General features: G+C 40.7%; 3 protein-coding genes across 5 annotated transcripts; 1 reads left to right on the top strand and 2 right to left on the bottom strand.

The window, feature by feature from the left end:
- Positions 1-1011: 1011 nt before the first annotated feature.
- LOC129837177 (syntaxin-12-like) lies at positions 1012-9502 on the bottom strand. Of its 3 annotated transcripts, none has more exons than XM_055903100.1 (10): positions 9395-9502; positions 8258-8412; positions 7746-7815; positions 5839-5932; positions 5303-5440; positions 5095-5141; positions 4852-4963; positions 4367-4439; positions 4128-4210; positions 1012-1675 (listed from the first exon to the last, which is right to left on the bottom strand). In XM_055903100.1, exons 2-10 carry the CDS (start codon positions 8355-8357, stop codon positions 1583-1585), a joined length of 810 nt encoding a protein of 269 aa, XP_055759075.1. In that variant the 5' UTR covers positions 8358-8412; positions 9395-9502; the 3' UTR covers positions 1012-1582. The 3 variants fall into 3 exon arrangements, with proteins under 3 accessions (XP_055759075.1, XP_055759077.1, XP_055759076.1); XM_055903102.1 differs by having other exon boundaries at positions 5095-5138; XM_055903101.1 differs by having other exon boundaries at positions 8258-8394; positions 9395-9501.
- A 2129-nt stretch (positions 9503-11631) lies between these two features.
- Positions 11632-15537, bottom strand: LOC129837178 (tRNA selenocysteine 1-associated protein 1-like). The gene is made up of 7 exons (XM_055903103.1): positions 15409-15537; positions 14902-14999; positions 14631-14730; positions 14365-14417; positions 13984-14137; positions 13858-13891; positions 11632-13661 (listed from the first exon to the last, which is right to left on the bottom strand). Exons 1-7 carry the CDS (start codon positions 15430-15432, stop codon positions 13528-13530), a joined length of 597 nt encoding a protein of 198 aa, XP_055759078.1. The 5' UTR covers positions 15433-15537; the 3' UTR covers positions 11632-13527.
- A 56-nt stretch (positions 15538-15593) lies between these two features.
- LOC129837176 (mitochondrial folate transporter/carrier-like) lies at positions 15594-24517 on the top strand. The gene is made up of 7 exons (XM_055903099.1): positions 15594-16272; positions 16497-16647; positions 19530-19615; positions 20296-20450; positions 22480-22593; positions 22822-22967; positions 23255-24517. The coding sequence occupies exons 1-7, from the start codon at positions 16053-16055 to the stop codon at positions 23376-23378; spliced, it is 996 nt and encodes a 331-aa protein (XP_055759074.1). The 5' UTR covers positions 15594-16052; the 3' UTR covers positions 23379-24517.
- Positions 24518-25636: the final 1119 nt, after the last annotated feature.

Here is a 25636-nt window from a genome sequence, read left to right as displayed (position 1 = left end):
GACAGGAAGTGGAGAAAAATAGACCCTAGTCTGAAGAAGTTTGAAATTAAATTTAACATCCATTTATGCCCAGCTATGTAAACTTTAACATTGATTTATGCTGAAATAGATGTAATTTTTGTCTTCTTCTAATGCGTCTTAAGGGGAAAGTAATCTAAAGTAACGGAATGTTATCAGATTACATTACTGAGTTTGGGTAATCCAAAAGTTGTGTTACTGATTACAATTTTGGACAGATAACTAGTAACGGATTACATTTAGAAAGTCACCTACCCAACCCTGACGGTAACTATACCTCTCATCTTTCCATTACAGGGAGTAAATCCAGGTCCACAGGTGAAGGGTTTGTGGCGTGCACCTGTAGGTGTAAAAATTATTTTAATAATGACAGTTGCCGAGTGGAGAATGTATCTTATAGACCTAGGAGAGTCTGGAGAACTATTGGTCGCCCTATCCCCTGAGTTAGCTGTCTTGCTGAGTGGTTTTTAATACATGTTTCCCCCACCCTGGCGACCATTGACTGTAAGTCTGGTGCCGCAGCTGGAATCAGCAGGGCACTAGGATTGGGACAAGACCTGGAAAGGCAACACCCGTAGGTAATAGACCTGGAGCAGGGGTAAACTAGCCTAGCTCACTAATCACAAGGGAGAGGTATGAGTCGAGCATGACAGTCTCCACAATAACCGCCATCACCGCTTCAAATCACCATGACAGTACCATGGGAAATGATCTCTAACCTTGTGCATATTTAGCAGGACAGTGTCTTATAAACATATGGTAAACATGTTTTATTAAGGTACCAATATGTTAACCAACCTACCACACATCATCAATACTACTGCAAAATTGCAAGACTACTACGCTCTTTAGTATATCTTAACTTGTTTAAATAGCAAATTAAAGCATGGTAGACTACATGGTTCTTGTGTCACGTTATACGTTTACCTCATAATACCGGCATAACAGCGCCATCTTGTGGAACGTACATAGCCATGCGTGACACAGTCGGGACTCTTTGCACAGTTGATTTTATTAATGAAAGTGAGCATAATAATAATAATCATCATAATAATCATAGTAATAATCCAAACATTTTGTTTGTTGTTTGTGTGCTATCAAAGGAATCATTATCGCAACTACACCATGTCCTTGTCGTAATACTATAGACTATAAGACATCTGGAAGAGAATCAGACATTCACAACATGAAGAGAGAGGCAGAAAATAAACCATATCAAACCATACCCATGGCATTTATATACATACAAACTTGTGCAACATTGCATTAGATCAGACATATTCTGACACAGTAATGTATGTAATGATGACAGAGATGATTTGCATTTCTGACATGGAAGTAAGTGCAGGGCTGTGTTAGAACAGTTAGTATATAATATTTACAGATAGGGAAGAGAATTTATACAATCTATTCCTTACGCCTCTGTCTATATCTTGCTTGAAAGCACGCACACCCGTGCCCCCACACACACACATTCACTCACTCAGACTTTCCATTGGAAGCCATTCTAGGCTGTCAGTGCGATGTGCCATTAAAATCCTTCCCCGGTACTCTTCCTGTCCTCTCATTTGATGGCCTGCCAGATGATGATAGCCAGGACGGTGACCACCAAAGACACCACCATGGCCAGCATACACATCCTCTTACGGGACTTCCTCTACAGGGGGAGGGAGCACAAACAGGCCATGATTTGTGACTGGAAATAATAATTTGTTCATAACTGACTCGCCTGATTAATTGAAGGACGCTGATCATCGACAGAGTGTTCGGACTTATCTACAAATCAAACACGGCCCATGTTGTGATGGTGTTGATACCTGGTAGTAGGGCTGACACAATCGTCGTATAATTGTGTAACTGGCAAGTATGGACAATAACCAAAACTAATGTTAGAATGGTCTTAATATGTTCATTTTAGGAGGGGGGATTCAACTTTATTTTCATGTAGAAATAGTTTACCCAATAGCAGTTTTTCATTACATGAAGAGGGTAAAGTTATTTTACAAGCAGAACGGCACGTTTGGGAGGAAAACCTTCCTTTCCAAAAGTTCCAAATGGTCAAAACCCTTAGTTTTTGAGACAAGGGTGTCATGTTGGCTTGATGGGGGAGGTTTATGACCCCCATAAATACCTTCCCCCCCCCCCACGTTTCTCTCTCTCTACTCTATAGAGTTGACTCTTGAAAAAGCCCTTTGTTAACATAGAGATTCTGGGGACATCAAAAGGTGGGAAACGGAAAAATATTTCGGTAATCCAACCAGTTAAAAATATGCGTTGGGACTTAATGAATATGATGTCAGTTCAGTTGGCGTCTGAGGCATGATTACTGATGACAGGATGACATAAACTGTATCTTGGAAAGTCGACACATTCTAGTTATCAGATTCACATGGAATTGTTGTGCAATGTAAATGTTTAAATATTAAACTATTTGTAATTTTAGCTTCTTAAATGAGAGAACGGTTTATCATAGAGAAACTATGCTCAACTCAGTGGCCCGCCCATGTGAACAGACACTGGTTGTAAACTATGAAACACGGCCCTCTCTCCCAATCCTATATAAGCCCCTTTACAAAAATGTAACTTCCTGTTCCAAGGACGTGCGGACTGGCAGTCCCCACGTTGAAAGGACAAAGACCACCTACAGAACTAAGCCAACATCAGCAAGAACCTAACGCAATTGGCATCGAATTTCAATGTGAAGTTGACGACCTACATGCCGGAAGGATGAATTTCGACTATACCAGCCAGAACATAGCATGAGCTTAAAGTATGACCACTTGGTGTGAACTTTGAACTCTTATTCATTAAAGAAGTGCTACCCCCTCCGCCCGTTAAACGTGGGCTAGGAGAGGACGGACAGAGTATCCATTCTACCACGCTCCAGTTCACCACTAGACAGTCTTCAGAGGACCAGAGATCCATACTGGACAACCCGGCCTACGATCTACGACCAATCTACCGAAGCGCAGCTCAGAGTAAATATTTATTGTATTTTCCTTTTTCAAATGGGCGGTAATTTAGAATGCATAAGATACTGTATTTACGATAGCATAGCTTCTCCCTTTGTTACTCAGTCTTCCAGCTCTTTCACTCAAACCCAAATCCCCTCTCTGTGTGTAACCAGCTGTCATATCTGTTCCATCCGCTAGGGACGTTTTCATTTATGACATAATTTATAATCAATGTATGATACATTCTGTGCATATGTAATTCTGTGTGATTATTTAGGTATTTAGTAAATAAATGATTAAACCAAATGTTGTATTGCTGATTCAACTTGTAAGCCAGGGTTCGTGAAGATTTACATTTACATTTTACATTTTAGTCATTTAGCAGACGCTCTTATCCAGAGCGACTTACAGTAGATTGCATACATTTTATTACATTTCATTACATTTTACATACTGAGACAAGGATATCCCTACCGGCCAAACCCTCCCTAACCCGGACGACGCTATGCCAATTGTGCGTCGCCCCACGGACCTCCCGGTTGCGGCCGGCTGCGACAGAGCCTGGGCGCGAACCCAGAGACTCTGGTGGCGCAGCTAGCACTGCGATGCAGTGCCCTAGACCACTGCGCCACCCGGGAGGCCAAGATAACCAAGAATTTACAACTTTCAGATTAGACTGAAATAAGGTGACGATTAAATATTGACTGCTACTGATGTAAACGATTACTAGGTCTTTAAGAGTTTATTCGGAAGATAATAGCTCTATAAACATTATTTCGTGGTGCCCCAACTTTCTAGTTAATTATCTTCCTGATTAGCTTAATCAGGTAATATTAATTACAGAGAAATTATTTTATAGAATAGCATGTCATATCACTTAATCCGGCATAGCCAAAGACACGACAGGGGTATCACCAAAGCCGTGTTGTATTCATTAGGTATAAAAACAACATTAGGTATATTCTCCGTTAGTCAGCACCTCTACACTAAATAATTTTCTCTGGGTGTGCGCCAGCTCATGCTTTTTATTAGATTAGTATTCATTAGGTATGATATAGCTAATTTTCAAAGATGCATTATAAGCTCATACATTATTAAACAAAAATGACATTTATGACAATAATGGTGGTCATTCCATGATTGTCACAGCCCTACCTGGTAGTAGGCGGCCCTTTGGAGCTGTCCGGTCCCTCTGTCTACATGGACCTCTGCACTCTCCACGTTAGCCTCAATGCTGTCTGTGAAACAGAGAGGAGACTCAGTGAAGGGCAGGGTCACAGGAGCCAGGACTGATACAGTATCAGATGGAATTCTAAACCATCACAGACAGCAACCTTCAGAACCAGCATGATATCAAACCAGAGAGGGAGAAAATCCATTTCATGTCTACTAACCGATCATCTCTCCCTGGTCGTGGATCATCACAGCCAGGTCCTTAAAGATCTGGTTTACATCCATGATGTCAGACTGGAGGGAGAGGAGGAGAAAATCACCACCAGGGTTAGTTAGGCTGATGTCCAAATCGAACCCTACCCCCGACCTGTCAGATTTACAGGAGTGGCTATACTCGGGAATAGGGGCTAAGGGCCAGGCTATAGGACAGGCTCTGTGTAATGGCTGGAATGGAATAAATGGAACGGTATCAAACATGTGGTTTCCATATGTTTGACGTGTTTGATACCGTTCCATTTATTCCATTCCAGCCATTACACAGAGCCCGTCCTCCTATAGCTCCTCCCACCAGCCTCCAATGACTAGAGAGTTTGTGCAAAGGGTTGATTTGGAGTTGAACAATATGCCAAATGACTAAAATGTAAATGTAATGTGGCTCTGTGATTCCTGTATGGAATGTGAGTGGAGCTGGTAGCTGGGTGAGTACCTCTAGCTGCCTGATGTTGGTCTCCCTCTCCTTGATGACCTCCAGGTCCTCCTCTGTGACCTCTGGCTCCTCCAGCTGCTGGGTCTGACTCTGACTCCAGTCATTATCATCTCTACACACACACACACACCAAACACACACACGAACGGACACAGACACACACAAACACACACCTTTGTTACAAATTAACATTTTTATTCTAACAGAATATTTGATAGGATTCTACCTCCACTGTGTACCTACTTTTCAAATGTCACAAGTTGTTCATCGACATTCCCCTCATCTTCCTGCTGAAATAAAAACAAACCCATCATTGAAACACTCTCATTCACATTGCATTACACTAATCAGTCATCATACTGTAATATGACAATGCATTTCTAATAACACTATTGGTGAGTGACTATGACAGACGGTTAATTCTAGGCCAATGAGAAAGCAGGGTGTTTACTGTGAGGCGGGACCCGGCACGGGCCCTGGCCACTGATTCCCTCTCCTTCTCAGCCGCCCGTCGCTGGACTGCCTGGAAGTTGTTGAGCGCTGCAGAGAAGTCACTCATCAGTCGGTCCTTCTGGATCTTCTGCTGTCTCTGGAAGGATCAATCACACAATACAGTGAAGTAGATTAGAGTAGAGTAGAGTACAGCAAAGTAGAGTATAGCAAAGTAGAGCAGAGTACAGTAGAATAGAGTAGAGAAGAGCAGAGCAGAATAGATTCAGTAGAATATACTGTATGGTGAGATTCCCTCGCCAGAGTTAGATATGATTTACACATTTGGGTTGTTAGATAAGATGATATACTGTATCAGGAAACAGAACACAAGAATATCGACATACAGTTAGTTGAAATGTTAGCATTAGTAGGACTTTGATGTAGCCTGGTCCCAGATATGCTTACACAAACAGATCTCGGACCAGTCCATAGATGTGGAATTCTTCCTTAGAACTATAGAAATATACAGTATCTATGCATATAACTCCCACTCACCTGTTCAGAGGGAGGGAGAGGCATGGAGCCCAGATCTTTCAGGTGTCTGTTGGTCTCTTTGGCCAGCTGGTTGGTGTAGTGCTGTACCTGTTGGCTGTGAGTAGCAAACACACAAACATGCAGTTGAAGTCGGAAGTTTACATACACCTTAGCCAAATACATTTGAACTCAGTTTTTTTTTTTTTTTTTTTTACAATTCCTGACATTTAATCAGAGTAAAAAGTTCCGGTCCTTGGTCAGTTAGGATCCCCACTTTATTTTAAGAATGTGAAATGTCAGAATAATAGTAGAGAGAATTATTTATTTCAGCTTTAATTTCTTTCATCACATTCCCAGTGGGTCAGAAGTTTACATACACTCAATTAGTATTTGGTAGCACTGCCTTTAAATTGTTTAACTTGGGTCAAACGTTCGGGTAGCCTCCACAAGCCTCCCACAATAAGTTGGGTGAATTTTGGCCCATTCCTCCTGACAGAGCTGGTGTACCAGAGTCGGGTTTGTAGGCCTCCTTGCTCGCACACGCTTTTCAGTTCTGCCCACAAAGTTTCTATAGGATTGAGGTCAGGGCTTTGTGATGGCCACTTCAATAGCTTGACTTTGTTGTCCTTAAGCCATTTTGCCACAACTCTGGAAGTATACTTGGGGTCATTGTCCATTTGGAAGACCGATCTGCGATCAAGCTTTAACTTCCTGACTGATGTCTTGAGATGGTGCTTCAATATATCCACATAATTTTCCTCCCTCATGATGCCATCTATTTTGTGAAGTGCACCAGTCCATCCTGCAGCAAAGCACCCCCACAACATGATGCTGCCACCCCCGTGCTTCACAGCTGGGATGGTGTTCTTCGGCTTGCAAGCCTCCCCCTTTTTCCTCCAAACATAACGATGGTCATTATGGCCAAACAGTTCTATTTTTGTTTCATCAGACCAGAGGACATTTCTCCAAAAAGTAGGATCTTTGTCCCCACGTGCAGTTGCAAACCGTAGTCTGGCTTTTATATGGCGGTTTGGGGGCAGTGGCTTCTTCCTTGCTGAGCGGCCTTTCAGGTTATGTCGATATAGGACTCGTTTTACTATGGATATAGATACTTCGCTACCTGTTTCCTCCAGCATCGTCACAAGGTCCTTTGCTGTTGTTCTGGGATTGATTTGCACTTTTCACACCAAAGCACATTCATCTCTAGAAGACAGAACGCTTCTCCTTCCTGAGCGGTATGACGGCTGCGTGGTCCCATGGTGACTATACTTGCGTACTATTGTTTGTACAGATGAACGTGGTACCTTCAGGCGTTTGGAAATTGCTCCCAAGGATGAACCAGACTTGTGGAGGTCTACAATTTTTTTCCCTGAGGTCTTGGCTGATTTCTTTTGATTTTCCCATGATGTCAAGCAAAGAGGCACTGAGTTTGAAGGTAGTCCTTGAAATACATCCACAGGTACACCTCCAATTGACTTAAATGATGTCAATTAGCTTATCAGAAGCTTCTAAAGCCATGACATAATTTTCTGGAATTTTCCAAGCTGTTTAAAGGCACAGTCAACTTAGTGTATGTAAACTTCTGACCTACTGGAATTGTGATACAGTGAATTATAAGTGAAATAATCTGTCTGTAAACAATTGTTGGAAAAATTACTTGTGTGATGCACAAAGTAGATGTCCTAACAAAACTATAGTTTGTTAACATGAGATTTGTGGAGTGGTTGAAAAACGAGTTTTAATGACTCCAACCTAAGTGTATGTAAACTTCCGACTTCAACTGTATATATTTCATTAATGATGCTCTTGCTGTCCCCATCAGTGGTGGAAAAGACTAACTGTTGATGCAGTCAGTTAGTGTTAGTAGTTACTTAGTTACTGAGTAGTAGTCAGTAGTAGTAGTCAGCATTAGTGTCAGTAGTACTCACAGTCTGTCCTGCAGCTCTGGGGTCTCTTGTCTCGTCCCCATCTGGTACAGCATGTTTTTGATTTGCCCAGCTGTATAGCAAAACAAAAACTGTGAAGTGAGCTGAACTAAGAGAAGGGGGAACTGAGAAAGCAGGATAGAACAACTTTTCTCTCTCTTTATCCCCCTCTCTCTCTCTAAATAGAGCACTATATACTGTAGGCAGACTCAGGCTATTCTTGTCTCAGAAGGTCCTCTTTTTGACTTCAGTCATCTTCTCTGCCTAATATTAGTTAATTCCAGAGGAGATCAGAAGTAGGTGGAAGACACAAATAGACCCAAAACATCAAGCCTCCTAGAATTATTTGTGATAGTAAATTGTCCAAAGTGTGGGTGTCTGGTGTTAGGATAGGTTATAGAATAGAATGTGCCTACTTTAATATACCATATAGGGAAATGTGCATTGCAACAAGGTGTCACTCGCAGCAGTAGAACACTGCGTTCTGTCACTGTCTTGTTCATTTCACCACTCACTGTTTTGTGTGATTTTCTGGATGTTGACACTGCATGTCTGGGTGAGGTTGCTGAAGTCTCGCGGCTGCGGGTGATAGCTGTCTGTTCTCCCGTATGACATCCTTGCTCTTGGCGTCTGTCACACTCCGTAGTGGGAACTGAATTGTTGGACACACCTGTCATACAGTCACATATAGCAGCCTTCAAATATTCAAACAAGCACCATTATCAGATTGCATTTAATATCATCACTTGAAGCTACATAAGACTAAGTAAGGCTTGAAAGACAGAAATAGTTGTGGTTTATCCTCCATCCGACCACATGGGTGGGCTATAATATATCGACAACTTACAGTGCACATTGCCGCATAGGCTAGGCCACATTCCGTCATGAACGCAGGTTGTTTACAATCGGAGCGAAGGTTCGGCTGGCATCGGAGCCGACTGGAGGCTGGCTATCCATGTGCACACAACAAAAATACCCGTCTACTTGGCGCGCTACTTCATTAGAATGGCCCAGATAACAGTAGTTTACTGTTGCTAAAAAATATCCCAGAAATTGTATTTAGCGGGTCAACCACGACCAAGATATGAGGTCACGTTATCATGTTAACTGATTATTAATTAGACAATTCTGTGGGCTGCTCATTCCATGATTGTAGGCTATAGTATAGCCCAATTGAACATGAATGAATATTTAAGAATATGATGTCTAACACTATTATTCAACCATAACATCTGAAATCTCGGCAAAAAATATAAAGTGATAGCGACAAGCCTGCATAACATTCAACAATTTTTATAGAGCCCTAAGTCAGCCTGACATGCTCATATAGGCTATTGGGTTCAATGGGTTGTTAAGCCTTTAGGCCACTAGCATAATTAAAATCGAAAGGCAGAAGACAAGCAATTCAACTTAATTAAGAAAACAGCTACACTTTGCATCGGGTTAGAAACAATTGTAACCAGTTCCATTATGTGTTGAACGCGGTAGATACAACGTAGCCTATCCAGCTGAATCACTGACAGCTAGGGGCACTGGCAGTCGCAACGTAACCTACTTTCTGGGTGATTTTACCAGTGTAGACAATCAATATAAATATGTTTTCTACTTACATCTGTAAAATGGTTGATACAATATTATGATAAAACCCTTACTTTTCAATGGGATTGCAGTATAATGCGTCGTTTCCAGTTTATGTCTCTGTGTTATGAGATTTCTTTAAGACCGAGCCCATAATGCGACGTCACAGTATTTCACCGTGCGCATGTCATTGTGTCAAACTCGCTACTCTGCTCATTTTCTGAGGCAGCAGACAAAAACTCATAAACTGAAACATACTAGATCTGTACTACATAAGTAAAATAGCCACTTCGAGTTAAGTGTATCCCTATAGAAAAGTAACTCATTTTATGAATTCTGATTTGTTTATGTTAGGTTATAGGCTACTTTCTCTGTTGATGAGAGATTCGTATCTCTGATATGAGAGTTGGGATATGATTGGAGTGCAGCTCAATCTGCAGGTTCATTATTATCAAGCCACTATGAGCAACATCCGTCACTCAGTCCTAAAATCTAGGTCAACATAACTAGCGATAGAATAACTAAGCCTTTTGGTTTAATAGAGGCAAGCAATAGTAGGCTGCCCTGTGCCTGTCCCTTGACTTTCACACTGCTTCTTATAATGGATCCCAAAGGCTGCTGCACTGGGCAGCACTCACATGACCAGCCGGTGTCAGGTCCATTAGTAGGGCATGAACAGATTGAATGGGTAGGATGTTGCAACATGGTCTCAGAGCATTTCGTATTATTCTGTACGTAAATCCGTGACATTCCATTTAATCAAAATGCAAGCCGAGATCTACCGCTGACTTTTTAAATCATGACTTAAAAAACGTAAGCCTATGCAACATTAACCAATTAAAAACAGTACTGTAGCAATGAGGTTTGTGCAGTAGGCTATAGGCCCAATACATTATCACTGCGTATTGGCTAGAGAAAGAGGACAGTCTTCCAGCTGATGGCGAAACTCAAATCACATGCACCAATTCATGTTGTTACTCCTATGTCCAGAGAAAGTTAAATATTTCTTGATATTAAAATAGACAAGTTGATCGGAACACTTCGCTATACTCATTCATTGCAGCTGCAGTACTGTTTGTAGGGAGAACGCACATTTAATGGCTTCAAGCGGTTTTGAACAAAGTGTTGACAGTGCTGAATAACAACTTAAACATGAACTTACACATAAAAACAGCACCTCTTTGCTGTATTCGTTGTCTCTCTCTAGTCATGGTTTTAAAAGTTTTTCAATCTCAGTATCAATTTTGCTGTGCGTTTGATGCTTCTTTATTCCAGTCTATGGCTCGAGGAACTGTGCAGACACAGTAATCTGAGCCATCTCATTGGCCAGCTGTAGGCCTATAGATGCACTTGAGTTGTTCTCTGGGCCTGCCGGGTAGGCGGAGTTCTACCTTCAGACACATGGGAACACTTTGCCTTCCCGGTGCTAGGGCAACAGAGCAAAACAAAAACTAGGAACGCAATGCTTTATCGTTGGGTTTTTTACAGAAATGTTTGGTGATCGACTAGGAATGCCTTGGAGATCGACTGTTTGGTGACCACTAGTATATGTTACGTTTCATATGGTATGTATTAATTTGTTGATGTCCATCATTAGGTTCGTAAATGACCAATTGAAAAACGTATGATATGTTACAAATTCCAATTTGTTGTGGCTAACGTTAGCTAGATGGCTAACGCTAATGTTAACTAGCTCTGGGGGTTAAGGTTTGGAGAAGGGTTAGCTAAAAGGATTAAGGTTATGGGAAGGGTTAAGTAAAGGGGTTAGGGTTGGGGGAAGTGTTAGCTAACATGCTAAGTAGTTGCTAAAATGCAAAAAATGTCCATTTTGATATTCGACCTCGCAACCTTCGGGCTGCTAGACGTTCACATGATCCACCCATCCCGACCGACTGACCAAACTACTTTTGTTTTTGCCATAAGAAACCTATGTAAACATACCAAACGAAACATAACATACTCATTTTAGCGTTCTGGATATACGTATACTATATTACATTGAGTCTATGAGAACAGTCTGCAACGATACTCTCTCTCTCTGGTGCTGGGTGTGTGGAATGATTGAGGTAGCCAGATGCAAACTGAATGGCTGTTTTACTATTGTTTCAGGATTCTGATTCCAGCCTATAATTGAGGATTCTAGGAAGGACTACTTTCCCCTCAATTAATTACTGGGCATCTGGTGAATTTAAACTAGTAAAATATGGATTTTCAAGTGCATGGAGCAAAAACATATATCATAGTTTTTGTGCTTCTCTACTCTTATTACAGGAGCAGGTTTGTAGTTAATCTTTTCAAATAGAGTAACAGATTATTTTAGGGCCACATTTTAATACATGTCGGTCTTAGAGCATCAATGTCACAAGTATTTATCGTCAAAAGCAAGAAATATGAACACTGGTGATTTGAGCTTGTAGATACTGATATTATTTGCTGCAGTCAGCATGTGGTCTCGGAGCTAATTAACACTGAACAAGCTGATCTGATACTGTATTTCTACTACAGTAACATGAGGTGATCTATAGACTAGCCATAAAGAATACCATCATATCCTGCTATACAGGACATCACATTTGACATTGATGAAACAGTTACACTTTATAATAACTCTGAATAATAAGGATTCATAACCTATTTAAAGTATTTCATTATATATATATATATATTTTGAAAGCATTTATATTAATTTATTACGCATTTATAATGTATTATTCATGTAAGTTATTATAAAGTGAATACACGCGCCTCCACATTGTCTTCTGTTGATGAATATTTACATAAAGCAGAATCAACAATTCTGTCTGTACCACAGCTTTCAAATTATAACATGGAGGAGAAAGGTTTAAAACACCTACTCTGGTGCTGGGTGTGTGGAATGATTGAGGTAGCCAGATGCAAACTGAATGGCTGTTTTACTATTGTTTCAGGATTCTGATTCCAGCCTATAATTGAGGATTCTAGGAAGGACTACTTTCCCCTCAATTAATTACTGGGCATCTGGTGAATTTAAACTAGTAAAATATGGATTTTCAAGTGCATGGAGCAAAAACATATATCATAGTTTTTGTGCTTCTCTACTCTTATTACAGGAGCAGGTTTGTAGTTAATCTTTTCAAATAGAGTAACAGATTATTTTAGGGCCACATTTTAATACATGTCGGTCTTAGAGCATCAATGTCACAAGTATTTATCGTCAAAAGCAAGAAATATGAACACTGGTGATTTGAGCTTGTAGATACTGATATTATTTGCTGCAGTCAGCATGTGGTCTCGGAGCTAATTAACACTGAACAAGCTGATCTGATACTGTATTTCTACTACAGTAACATGAGGTGATCTATAGACTAGCCATAAAGAATACCATCATATCCTGCTATACAGGACATCACATTTGACATTGATGAAACAGTTACACTTTATAATAACTCTGAATAATAAGGATTCATAACCTATTTAAAGTATTTCATTATATATATATATATATTTTGAAAGCATTTATATTAATTTATTACGCATTTATAATGTATTATTCATGTAAGTTATTATAAAGTGAATACACGCGCCTCCACATTGTCTTCTGTTGATGAATATTTACATAAAGCAGAATCAACAATTCTGTCTGTACCACAGCTTTCAAATTATAACATGGAGGAGAAAGGTTTAAAACACCTACTACACAGTCTTCCACTCCACAATAAGAAGCAAGTGACCCTAGATAGATAATCAATAGGGTGTCGAATAGGGATTATATTTCAATCTTATTCTATTTTCCAGTGTGGACAATAAATATGAAAAGGGTAGCTATGTGAGGGAGGGAAAAGACAGGCTCAAACTAGCACCGCAGTCCTTGAAGATATGATTACAAAGACATCAAGCACCGAAACAAACCTGTTCATTGGGCAAATGGAACCAAACCAGTGCCCAATAACCCCAAAGAAATTAGTGGGGGTGAGCAATAAAAATTCAAACATGGGGGGGGCATCCTTTCAGTCACTGGAGCTGGGTTCACACGAATCATACACTGTGGTCTGTTCGCTTAGCTTAGCCCATTGCAGCAAGTGTACGAGACACTGAAGCCCAGCTACTCTTGGCAGGCAGGACGAGATGCCTTTGAACCTTCACACTGGGCTGTTCCAAACAATCCACATCAAGAGGTTGAGAGAGTCCGACTGTTGCTGTCTGTCGACCAGGGGGTCTGCTAGCTCTACTATGCCTTGGATGGTGCAGCAGCAGGAGGCTCCAGGGCAGGCCAGTGGCAGTCTATGAGGGCATCATACAGCTCCTCACTCTCCTCCATGTACTGCCTGTTGGCTGCCACCACATCCAGTACCACCATTGGGTCTGCAGGAGGCACACACACAAGGCACACAGTAAGATCACACAGACAAAGGGGCACAGCACGAGAGCCATGAAGATCAGACAGACTGGACAGTTTGTAGGCTATACTCCAGGCCTGGGTTCAATACATTATGTCAAATTCTTAAGCTGCTTTTTTGTACAATGAAGATTGAGAAATGAAAGAAAACAGAGCACTCACACTCCAGCCCATCATCTTCAGTCTCCCCATAACCCTAAAACAAAGAGACAGGTCTTTACTCACAACATGGTGCCGCTTATGTATATGTAAAGAGCGATAGAGTAGAGGGTGGGTGGGAGAACACACCTGGTTGCTATAGTCATAGTGGTTGTAGTTGTAACCTCCGTAGCTGCCTGTGTTCTGCTCATAGCCCCAGTTGGAGTAGTAGTCAGGGTACTGTTGGTAGTACTGGTTGTTGTATGAGTATGGCTGATTGTACCTGTTGTCTGAGTAACCACCTCTGTTTTACAGGAAAGAAAACCTTTATGAATAAACATAATATTTATTAAAAATCAATATGCTATTAATAATGAGTAATGAATGAAAAGAGTGGATTATTTGGGAACATACCAAACGAATGGAGTAAAAGTGTCTTCCTTCATCTACACACAACTACCTTCTCTGCTATATGAAAGGAGGCTCTGTTAGTCCCTGGACAAAGTAAGTTCAGTGGCATGCAGTACATACCTGCTCTCTCCTTGTCTTCCATACGTGGCACGGTTTAGTTTGAACCTCTTCGGCTGTAGAAAAGAGAGTGTTTTGTTCAGAATGGATTATTCCAGACGTTATTTATCTCTAATAAAGTTAATGGGTATATCAAGAGTTCACCATATGCCCTATACATATCCAATCCTCTCAGAGTGCCTGAGATAGGTGAAGGAGGTATGGGTCGATTCGAGATTGGAAATCAATGTGGAATCATTAAGTGGTGTGTGTGTGTGGTGGCCCTGTACCGGTGTGGCTCCAGGGAGAGGCTTCCCGTTGACTTTCCTGAGACACCTCTCAGCAGTGGCCTCGTCCGCCAGCTCAACAAAGCAATAGCCTGCCGCACCCCTACACAAAGTGGAGAAGGACCAAAACATGTACGTGTCGTGTTTGTGCGATTTCTTCTGTTGTTGAATAGTGATAGTAATATACAGTGGCTACTAGACATTCCCAAAGACAAAAAAAAGTATATCAGTCATAACCCTTCTATGGCAGTAGCCTAATGTTCTCCCGTCTTACCAGTTCATTTTGTTCCGGATGATTCTCACCCCCACCACAAGCTCTCCCATGGTGGCGAATGCACGAGAGATGAACTTCTCATCCATGTAAGGCTCTAGCTACATGGGATGAGAGAAAAACACTAAGTTGAACAGAAAACCTCTACTCTAGCTAGCTACCTACACTCTGTAAATTAATGTAGCTAGCTAGCTACATTCAACTTAACATATTCTCAAACATTCAGGGTCACTGACTTGGTGTGGTCTTTATCACCTGGAAATGACAGGCTTCATGAGTCTAGAGACTCTTTAGGGCTTGTCAGTGAGCAAGAACTAGTTTAACGTTGGCCAAATAATGAAAATGCCTGAGGGTGCATCTATTAGCTAACGAGCTAGTTTCTCGCATGGTGGTAGCACTGAGGGTTGGTAACACTAGCTATCCTAAAGTGGGAGTCACACAAGAGCTAGGATATGATAATGCTAGTTTTCTATGCATGCAACGTTATTATAATAACATATCAGGACTTACATTACCCATCCATAAGCAACTCATTTTGTTTACAATTTCAGATCACCAACGTAAGTGCAGCTTCATAACACACTGTTGCAAATCTACAGACTGCCATCTAGAGGATTTGTGGCTGGTGGTTGGGGGTGTGCTGTTCATTGTTGCATTATGGGATAGTAAAGTCCTCCACATTGCGTCACATTTCCAAAAACATATTGGTGCATTCAAGACAACTGGGAACTCGGAAAGAGCGGCAGTCATCTTCAAATTGGAAATCGGAGTTCAAGCAAGGGGCCCGAGGTCCCGGCTTGGAATTCTGAGTTGGATGACCGTTCAAAACGATTTTTCTCAAGCGGAGCTCGTTCCCAGTTGTCTTGAACTTACTGAAGTCGGAAACCTCCAGTTGGTTTGAACGCGGCATAACTGCAGCGAACAAGTCATTGGAAAGGTCGTGCCAGACAGAAATGTAGCTTGTCCACATGACAAAAACGTGGGTCACTAAAACGTTTTAAAATATGATGTGATTACTTCAAGTATGTGCCTTTTGGATTCCGGGATTAGATTTTACTGTAGCATGATACCGTACGCGTTCTGTTGAATAACATCTGAATAATCAAGTAGCTGACGTTAACTTCTAGCTAAATTCACAGAATAACTAGATAAACATGAGTCCTGTTGCTTCAAATCAAGAGACAGCTGCAACAGGACTTCCTGCTCCTGGTTCTTCGGGATCCCCTGGAAGTAGCACACCTTTCTCCATAACTGAATATATCCAGCAAGTCTACAGCCATGTCAAAATAGAGAATTTGGTTGCAGGACTCAGTGGAGGAGTCGTGTCAACACTGGTGCTTCACCCTCTTGACCTAGTCAAAATCAGGTTTGCAGGTAACGTATGTCAATGTGTGGTTCTAAAACTCTAAAAAGGATTTGCAGCAGCTAGCTAACTTCTACATTTGACAGGTGTAAGATTGGGAACATGCAAATGATGCAATCAGCACATGGTAATAACATAGGAGTAGCTAGCTACCTGGCTATATTTTGCATGGACAGTTGATGTTCTGTTGACTCTGACAGTGTATATTTTCCCCTGCCTTGTATTTTCTCTGCAGTGAGTGATGGACTGGACTTGAGACCAAAATATAATGGCATTATCCATTGTTTGAAAAATGTGTGGCAGCAGGAGGGGGTCCGAGGACTCTACCAAGGAGTCACCCCAAACATCTGGGGTGCTGGGGCATCATGGGGCCTCTACTTCTTCTTGTATGTATAACCAGAAGAAGTAAAACTGGTCTACTTTCTCTGGGATAATAACTTTACAATATTACGCTAGATGACATGACAGCATGCATGCATCAGCTGACATTGATTTTTTATTTTAGTAGTCAATCCCAGGTTGTTGTTTTTTTACTTCAAGGCGACAATATTGTAGAATAATAGTGAAGACATCAAAACTATGAAATAACACCCATGAAATCATGCATTAACCAAAAAAGTGTTAAACAAATCAAAATATATTTTATATTTGAGATGCTTCAAAGTAGCCACCCTTTGCCTTGATGACAGCTTTGCACACTCTTGTCATTCTCTCAACCACCTTCATGAGGTAGTCACCTGGAATGCATTTCAGTTAACAAGTGTGCCGTGGTAAAAGTTAAGTTGTGAAATGTATTTCCTTAATGTGTTTGAGCCAATCAGTTGTGTTGTGACAAGGTAGGGGTGGTATACAGAAGATAGCCCTATTTGATAAAAGACCAAGTCCATATTATGCATATTATGGCAAGAACAGCTCAAATAAACAAAGAGAAATGACAGTCCATCATTACTTTAAGACATGAAGGTCAGTGAATCCTGATAATGTCAAGAACTTTGAAAGTTTTTTCAAGTGCAGTCGCAAAAACCATCAAGTGCTATGATGAAACCCAGAATTACCTCTGCTGCAGCGGATAAGTTAATTAGCGTTAACTGCACCTCAGATTGCAACCCAAATAAGTGCTTCACAGAGTTCAAGTAACAGACACATCTCAACATCAACTGTTCAGAGGAGACTGTGAATCAGACCTTCATGGTCAAATTGCTGCAAAGAAACCACTACTAAACCACTACTAAAGTGGAACCACTACTTCAAGGTCTCAAAGCGAGTGACGTCACCGATTGAAACGCTATTAGCGCGCACCACCGCTAACTAGCTAGCCATTTCACATCGGTTACACTGGTTGAGAGAATGCCAAAAGTGTGCAAAGCACATGGCAAAGGTGGCTAATTTGAAGAATCACAAAGATAAAATATATTTTGATTTGTTCAACACTTTTTTTTGGTTACTACAGTACATGATTCCATATGTGTTATTTCAACATATGTGTTATTTCATTCCATATGTGTTATTTCACTAAAGGACACCAATAAGAAGAAGAGACTTGCTTGGGCCAAGAAACACAAGCAATGGACATTAGACCTGTGGAAATCTGTCCTTTGGTCTGATGAGTCCAAATTTTAGATTTTTGGTTCCAACCGCCGTGTCTTTGTGAGACGCAGAGTAGGTGAACGGATGATCTCCGCATGTGGTTCCCACCGTGATTCATGGAGGAGAGGTGTTATGGTGTGGGGGTGCTTTGCTGGTGACACTGTGATTTATTTAGAATTCAAGGCACAATTAACCAGCATGGCTACCACAGCATTCTGCAGCGATATGCCATCCCATCTGGTTTGCGCTTAGTGGGACAATTATTTGTTTTTCAACAGGACAATGACCCCAAACACACCTCCAGGCTGTTTAAGGGCTATTTGACCGAGAAGGAGAGTGATGGAGTGCTGCATCAGATGACCTGGCCTTCACAATCACCCGACCTCAACCAAATTGAGATTGTTTGGGATGAGTTGGATCGCAGAGTTAACAGCTAACAAGTGCTCAGCATATGTTTGAACTCCTTCAAGACTGTTGGAAAAGCATTCCTCATGAAGCTGGTGTAACAGTATAACTTTACATCCGTCCCCTCGCGAACCAGGGACCCTCTGCACACATCAACAACAGTCACCCACGAAGCATCGTTACCCATCGCTCCACAAAAGCCGCGGCCCTTGCAGAGCAAGGGGAACCACTACTTCAAGGTCTCAAAGCGAGTGACGTCACCGATTGAAACGCTATTAGCGCGCACCACCGCTAACTAGCTAGCCATTTCACATCGGTTACACTGGTTGAGAGAATGCCAAAAGTGTGCAAAGCACACGGCAAAGGTGGCTAATTTGAAGAATCTCACAGATAAAATATATTTTGATTTGTTCAACACTTTTTTTTGGTTACTACAGTACATGATTCCATATGTGTTATTTCATAGTTTTGATGTATTCACTATTATTCTACAATTTATAAAATAGTAAAAATAAAGAAAAACCCTAAAATTAGTAGGTGTGTCCAAACCTTTGACTGGTACTGTATATATTTTTAATAATACCATATTTGAGTACTAACAGTGAAATAATAGCTAGACAGTCAGGGAGAATCTATTATTATTATTTTTTTATATCGCATTCAGGGCACATGTCTATTGATTTTGTTATAAGTGAGTAGGTGTGTCCAAAATGTTGACTTGTATTGTGTATATATAGCATGCTTTCTATCTGGTTTTGGTGCTTTAAGTTGACACTGAAACAGTTTTTCTGTCCTGAAAATGACCACGGCCTGCCTAAGAATTTCCTTTACAGAAAAAAACCTGTAATTAGCTCCAATGACTGTAATTTCCTCCATATTAAAGTGGTAGTTTGAGACTTCCCCAGAGTCGGTTGAACAGGAACAGCTAGCATGCTAACGGTTTGTGTTGACTTCAAGTCATTACGCTAATTCTAGTTGGCATTGGCTTGTGAAACTACCTCTAACTTCCTTCATACTGGACACAGAGACATAAAAATTGTATACACAATGGTATTCTGTTGCAGTTAGCGATATTCATAATATAATTATTTTTCACATGATGGCGGATATCCTGTAGCCCAGTTTGAAACCCTCTGATCTATCCAATCAAATATGAACTCATAACTTAACATGACTGTTGACAATAGCACTTTTAAATAGCAATGGTAGCTTCGGGATTTGTCTATTGAAGTGTCCAATTAATGTTCTGTTCTGTCTGTTTTAACTTACCCCACAGTTACAATGCCATCAAGGCGTACACTAAGGAAGGCCGTCATTCTGAACTGAGTGCCACAGAACACCTGCTGTCAGCCACCCAAGCAGGTTAGTACTGCCTCTTTCTAGACCGCAGGGACACACACACTGACGGTGGCGTGAGGTCAATACAATGTCTATAACCACAACCTCGAAGGTCAACACTGTTTGATCTATCCCCATAGGACCAGTGTGGGTGGGTCCATGCTTTCATTCCAATCAAACAGTTACCGTTACACACCTAAATAAACATATCATAGTCTTCTCCACTAGTCCAGACTTTGATTAGTTGAATCAGGCGTGTGACTGACTGGTTGGAACAAAATATTTGACTCTGACTAAGGAAAAAGTACATATGTATACAGTTACTGGTCAATTTGCTGACATTTTATCATTTTTTCTGGCTATATACAGTCATGTGATTTACCCTAATCATGTTAGAGAGTTTAGTGGAATAAACTAATCCAACTGCACTCACTGACAGACAATGGTAAAGGGAAGAAAGACACTGACTGCCCTGTATCATGTTCTACCAACCTCAAGTGATTTTAATTCAACATAATGAGATAGGGATGTCTTCACCAGCTCCATGCTTCACAGGCTCCATGTAGTGTAGCGTAGAGCTTGTAGTTTGGTTTAATTCATGTTGTGTGTGTGTGTGTGTGTGTGTGTGTGTGTGTGTGTGTGTGTGTGTGTGTGTGTGTGTGTGTGTTAGCTCAGAAACTCACCTCTGTTTCCTCCGTCTCCAGGTGTATTGACTCTCACCCTAACCAACCCTATCTGGGTGACTAAGACTCGCCTGGTGCTGCAGTATAACGCTGATCCCACCAGGAAACAGTATAAAGGGATGATAGATGCACTGGTGAAGATCTACCGGCATGAGGGGATACCTGGACTGTACAGGGTGAGGCTCAGTATAACCCAGGTTTTGTCATCTGTATGTATGATGGCTGTATCCTGAATAGAGGCTATTAGGACTCTTGTCTGCTTAGAAGTCAAGTCCAGGTCCAGTGAATGTGCAGGACATGTGAATGGTGTCATATGTAAACATGTTTTCTCCTTAGGATCCCTCACAGCCTAAAATTAGGCATTGTACCATAAAACTTCAATTAAACGCTGAGTCTCAAATAGCTGTCCTTTTTAATAGCCGGGCATCGGCAAACATTTCAGCAAGTAAACGCCTGTTTCAAATAAACACTGTTCCAAATAAACACACAAATGAATTGTTTACGAGGTTACCATGGACAAAGCTCTGATATTCCCACAATCAACACTTGTTATTTAATTCTGTCATTGTTGCTAGCCATGGCGCCACCAAAAAGAAAACACGAGATGAAATGGAGCTCTCCATGGAGCTGATGGGTGAAATTGGGGTATGATTTGGCAGCCTTGTCTTTGCAAGTCTGATCTACAATGGATTTGTTATTATAATGTTTATACAGGTCACAATAAACAGTGTTTTAGTCTTTTCAACTTTTCATTGTGCAAAAGTTGTGTGCATTAACGAAATAGCCGCCTGGCTCAAATAGAAGCCTGTCTCTAATAGAAGCCTGTCTCTAATAGAAGCCTGTCTCTAATAGAAGCCTGTCTCTAATAGAAGCCTGTCTCAAATAGAAGCCTGTCTCTAATAGAAGCCTGTCTCTAATAAGCACAGATTGTGTTCAGTGATTGAAGAAAATAAACGCCCCTGCTATTAAAGATGCACTATGCAGAAATTGCTCCACCATTTCCTGGTTGCTCAAATTCGAATAGTTAGCCTCATTTCATTTTACAAGCAAGTATAGTGTAGTGTAGAGAATCATTCTACCATCTAACCCGCTGTGAAATAGCTTTTCCATACCCAAACATTGTTTTTTCAGATGTTTGAGCTGGTGTTCAAAACCGAAAGTAAAAGAGGCAAAAACAAAACTTAAGAACCAGAATCATAGAAATAGCCACATAGAACAGATCTACCACTTCTTAGACTTTCTTTCAATGAGTGACATATCTATAATTCACATTTCTAAGTTTTACGCATGTACTGTAGTTGCATAAGATTTGAATGCATGTTTTATAGACTACCACTAGGGGGCAGTACCTCCATTTTTCATTTGAGCAATTTAGCACACTCTTATCCAGAGGGATATACATTTAGTGCATTCATCTTAATTAAGATAGCTAGGTGAGACAACCACATTTCACAGTCATTGGTGGAAAAAGTACCAAATTGTCATACTTCAGTAAAAGTAAAGATACATTAATAGGAAACGACTCAAGTAAAAGTGAAAGTCACCCATTAAAATACTACTTGAGTAAAATTCTAAGTATCTGGTTTTAAATATACTTAAGTATCAAAGTAAATGTAATTGCTAAAATATACTTAAGTATCAAAAGTAAAAGTATAAATTATTTAAAATTCCTTATATTAAGCAAACCAGGCGGCACCAAACCAGTACAGATACCTAAAAAAACTACTTAAGTTGTACTTTAAAGTATTTTTACTTAACTACTTTACACAGCTGTTCACAGTCATAGTAATAAGTACATTTTTTCCTCAATAAAGTAGTTCTCAGCAAAGTCAGTGTTAGTAGGAGTAGATCATGCACATGGCAGGGCTGATCAATGACAGTCCTCTAGGGCTAAAACACTTCTGGTTGTCATCTTCTCCTAATAAGTGACTAATTCAGACCTGGGAGACCAGTTGAGTGCAATTAACTACCAGGTAGAAACAAAAACAAGTGTTTCGGACCTCCAGGACCGGAATTGAACAGCCTGGGTAGTCGATAGGATAAATTGTCTTTCAAGATATTAGTGTTTTTATATCAACTATAAGTATTTTTCAATATTATAAATACCATGATCATATCAATTGGATTTGGAAGTTAGTATATAACATTTCATTTAAAAGTTTATTTGTCAGGTACAGATAATGACCCCAGTGTTTAATCCTCCAGGGGTATGTTCCTGGTTTGTTTGGCACATCACACGGGGCATTGCAGTTCATGGCCTATGAGGAGCTGAAGAGAGACTACAACAAATACAAGAAAATGCATTCAGAAGCTAAACTGGTGAGTGCAGACTGCAGAGTGAGGAAACATTAAGACTTCTATAACCACACCTCCTTTTAATGACTCAACTAGATGGGGAATAAACCTTTAAAGTACTTATAAAGAAAACCCACATCTAAGTGTTGCAGGATTTCTGGAAGAATTACCGTAATGCTTATTAAAGAAGTGACTCTCAGGCATCATTCCTCCAACCTCTCTCTCTCTCCCACTCTCTCTTCGTCTAACCAGAATGCATTGGAATACATCACAATGGCAGCTCTATCCAAAATATTTGCTGTGGCTACCACATACCCTTACCAGGTGGTGCGGGCTCGCCTGCAGGACCAGCATAATAAGTACAATGGAGTCCTGGATGTGGTCAGGAGGACATGGAGGTAGGCCAAGACCACACTGTTGGTTTACTGTACATACAGGGAAAACAGCTAGTTTTAGGTTAACTAGCCAAAACTTGGTAGAATTGACTATTAAGTGGGCATATAACCATGTTCATGGGATTTGGTAACATAACAGTGTGAAGCAACTAAGATCTGCAGCTTCAAACTCTTAACTCGACAGAGAGCCACAAGAAAGCTTGCTAACGCCCATACCAATGCTGCCATTTCAGCCAGTTTTTTTCTCCCACATAGTGACTACTGTGTTTCTTTTGGCCCCTCCTCCACAGGAATGAGGGAGCTGTAGGGTTCTATAAAGGCATGGTGCCCAACCTGATCCGTGTCACCCCAGCATGCTGTATCACCTTCGTGGTCTATGAGAACATGTCTCGCTTCCTGATGGGCCAGAAGTGAGGAGGACTAAGGAGACAGCCATGGAAGGACCACAAATAGGAAGGGACTCAGACAGTGTATGTGGTGCTAGATAAGATAAGCCAGGGGTGTCAAACTCATTCCACGGGGGGCCTAGTGTCTGCAGGTTTTTGGTTTTTCCTTTCAATAAAGCCCTAGACAACCAGGTGTGGGGAGTTTCTAACTAATTAGTGATGTTAATTCATCAATCAAGTACAAGGGAGGAGCGAAAACCCGCAGACACTCGGCCCTCCGTGGAATGAGTTTGACACCTGTGAGATAAGCCATGAACTGAAGTCTCCAGAACTGTCACAGAAGGTAACTGGACAACTGGAGCGGACATATCACCTGGATACACTTCTGGCAGCCGAGTCAAAACAACCATAAAGTAACTCCTAAAGCATGTGGTGGAATTAGATCTTATTACCACTATGAAAAACCAGGACTCGCGTCTATTGTATGCAATTGAGGTTTGGCATTCTCAGAGACATGATGTTGACAATGCTGGTAATTAAAGACTGGTCTCTCTGTCTCTTGGATGCATCACAGAAGAACAGACCTCACTGGAGGTACTGTACAGGATGTGGGTGTGAAACATCAAAGAAAAAATCAACCATTCTTTCAATGCTGCTGGCTGTGGTGTGTGTTAAAGAGCATACCTGCTATTTTCAGGGTACTAATGTACCCCCAATTTGTTTTAATTTAACTTATTGGCATCATACTGTAGTGCATGTAAACCTTCATGTTGATTATGTCAGGAAATGATCACAGAAGACTGATTGCACTGTTCAACATCTTTGAAATATTGTTAATTTCAGAAGTCTTCATCTGAAATATCAGTGTTGAATTGGCATTAGTCCATTTCTTTCAGGTAAAATATTCTATTCAAGTTTCAACCTTTGTTGCTTTTGTATTTGTTAGCTTTTTTTTGTTTCAGATTACATTTTACAGCTGTTCTGTGTTCACGTGTCATTTGGAAAAAGGGATCAGCACATGCATTTCTTTATGATTTCACCTGGTGTTATGATTTTTATGAATAATGACTAAATGATGTATACATTTAACGTAGAACTATAACTAACAGAATTCTACCCTGTCATTGTATGATTGTATGAAATGTATTAAAATCATAAATCTATAAATCTGATGTGTGTAGTTTTAGTCAGAATTAGAACAAGGACTTTTTGTTCCTTTTTAGTATGTAAGCAGGGTGCAAGTGTGAAACAAATGATAAGAGGAGCTATCGACAGACAAGCTGTACTACTGTGTTCCTTACAGGACATTCTGTCCCCACCCAGGGAGGGGAGAGACTTTGGGCTTGAAGTAGATTGTATAACAGGTGGCAGACAATGAAGGAGAAGACTTGTGAACTATATTGTCATTGTCTTAGAGGAGGAGGGACAGTTATGACGAAATGAGAGGTATATAAACCAATGTACATGTAAGGATGGGCAGAGCTCTCGTAAATAAACATGCTGGCTATGGTAGACTGGCCTCTGTCTGTTTCATTTTAATAAGAACCTTACAAATTCTTAGTAACAGACAGAGTATGTTAATTGAAGTTCAGTTTATGAACATTGAGAACAAAATTCTCGTAACACTTGCCCATGATGTATTTATCAGAGTTATTGACGTCACAATAAGCCAGATTTGAGTAATTTACATTGTGGTGCTGAAACTTGAAGCAGAAGCCACGGCACAATTGGAAATGGATAGCTCATGGTGCTGAAAGTAGGCAAATTCGAGTAGGTACAGTCTTCATTTTAGACTTTACTGACAACAAGAGGGCTTTGTGTTGGAGCATATTTATTCCTATTTAAGAAATAAGAGATAGGTCTACCTGTTTGACAGACGAAATTAGGCTGTAGGTTGCTATATCCATAGATTTGTCTTGTAAATAAACATGCTGACTATGGTAGACTGGCCTCTGTCTGTTTCATTTTAATAAGAACCTTACAAATTCTTAGTAACAGAGTATTTTAATTGAAGTTCAGTTTATGAGCATTGAGAACAAAATTCTCATAACACTTGGTCATACAAATGTCACGTCCTGACCTTCGAGAGCCTTTTTATTTCTCTATTTGGTTAGGTCAGGGTGTGATTTGGGTGGGCATTCTAGTTTTTCTATTTCTTTGTTGGCCGGGTATGGTTCCCAATCAGGCAGCTGTCTATCGTTGTCTCTGATTGGGGATCATACTTAGGCAGCCTTTTTTCCATCTTTAGTTTGTGGGATCTTGATTTTGTATAGTTGCTGTGTAGCC

The sequence above is a fragment of the Salvelinus fontinalis genome, chromosome 38, assembly GCF_029448725.1.
Source record: "Salvelinus fontinalis isolate EN_2023a chromosome 38, ASM2944872v1, whole genome shotgun sequence".
Taxonomy (NCBI): Eukaryota; Metazoa; Chordata; class Actinopteri; order Salmoniformes; family Salmonidae; genus Salvelinus; species Salvelinus fontinalis.
Note: the sequence above shows the minus strand (reverse complement) of the source record. Positions and strands in the feature narration are given on the sequence as shown.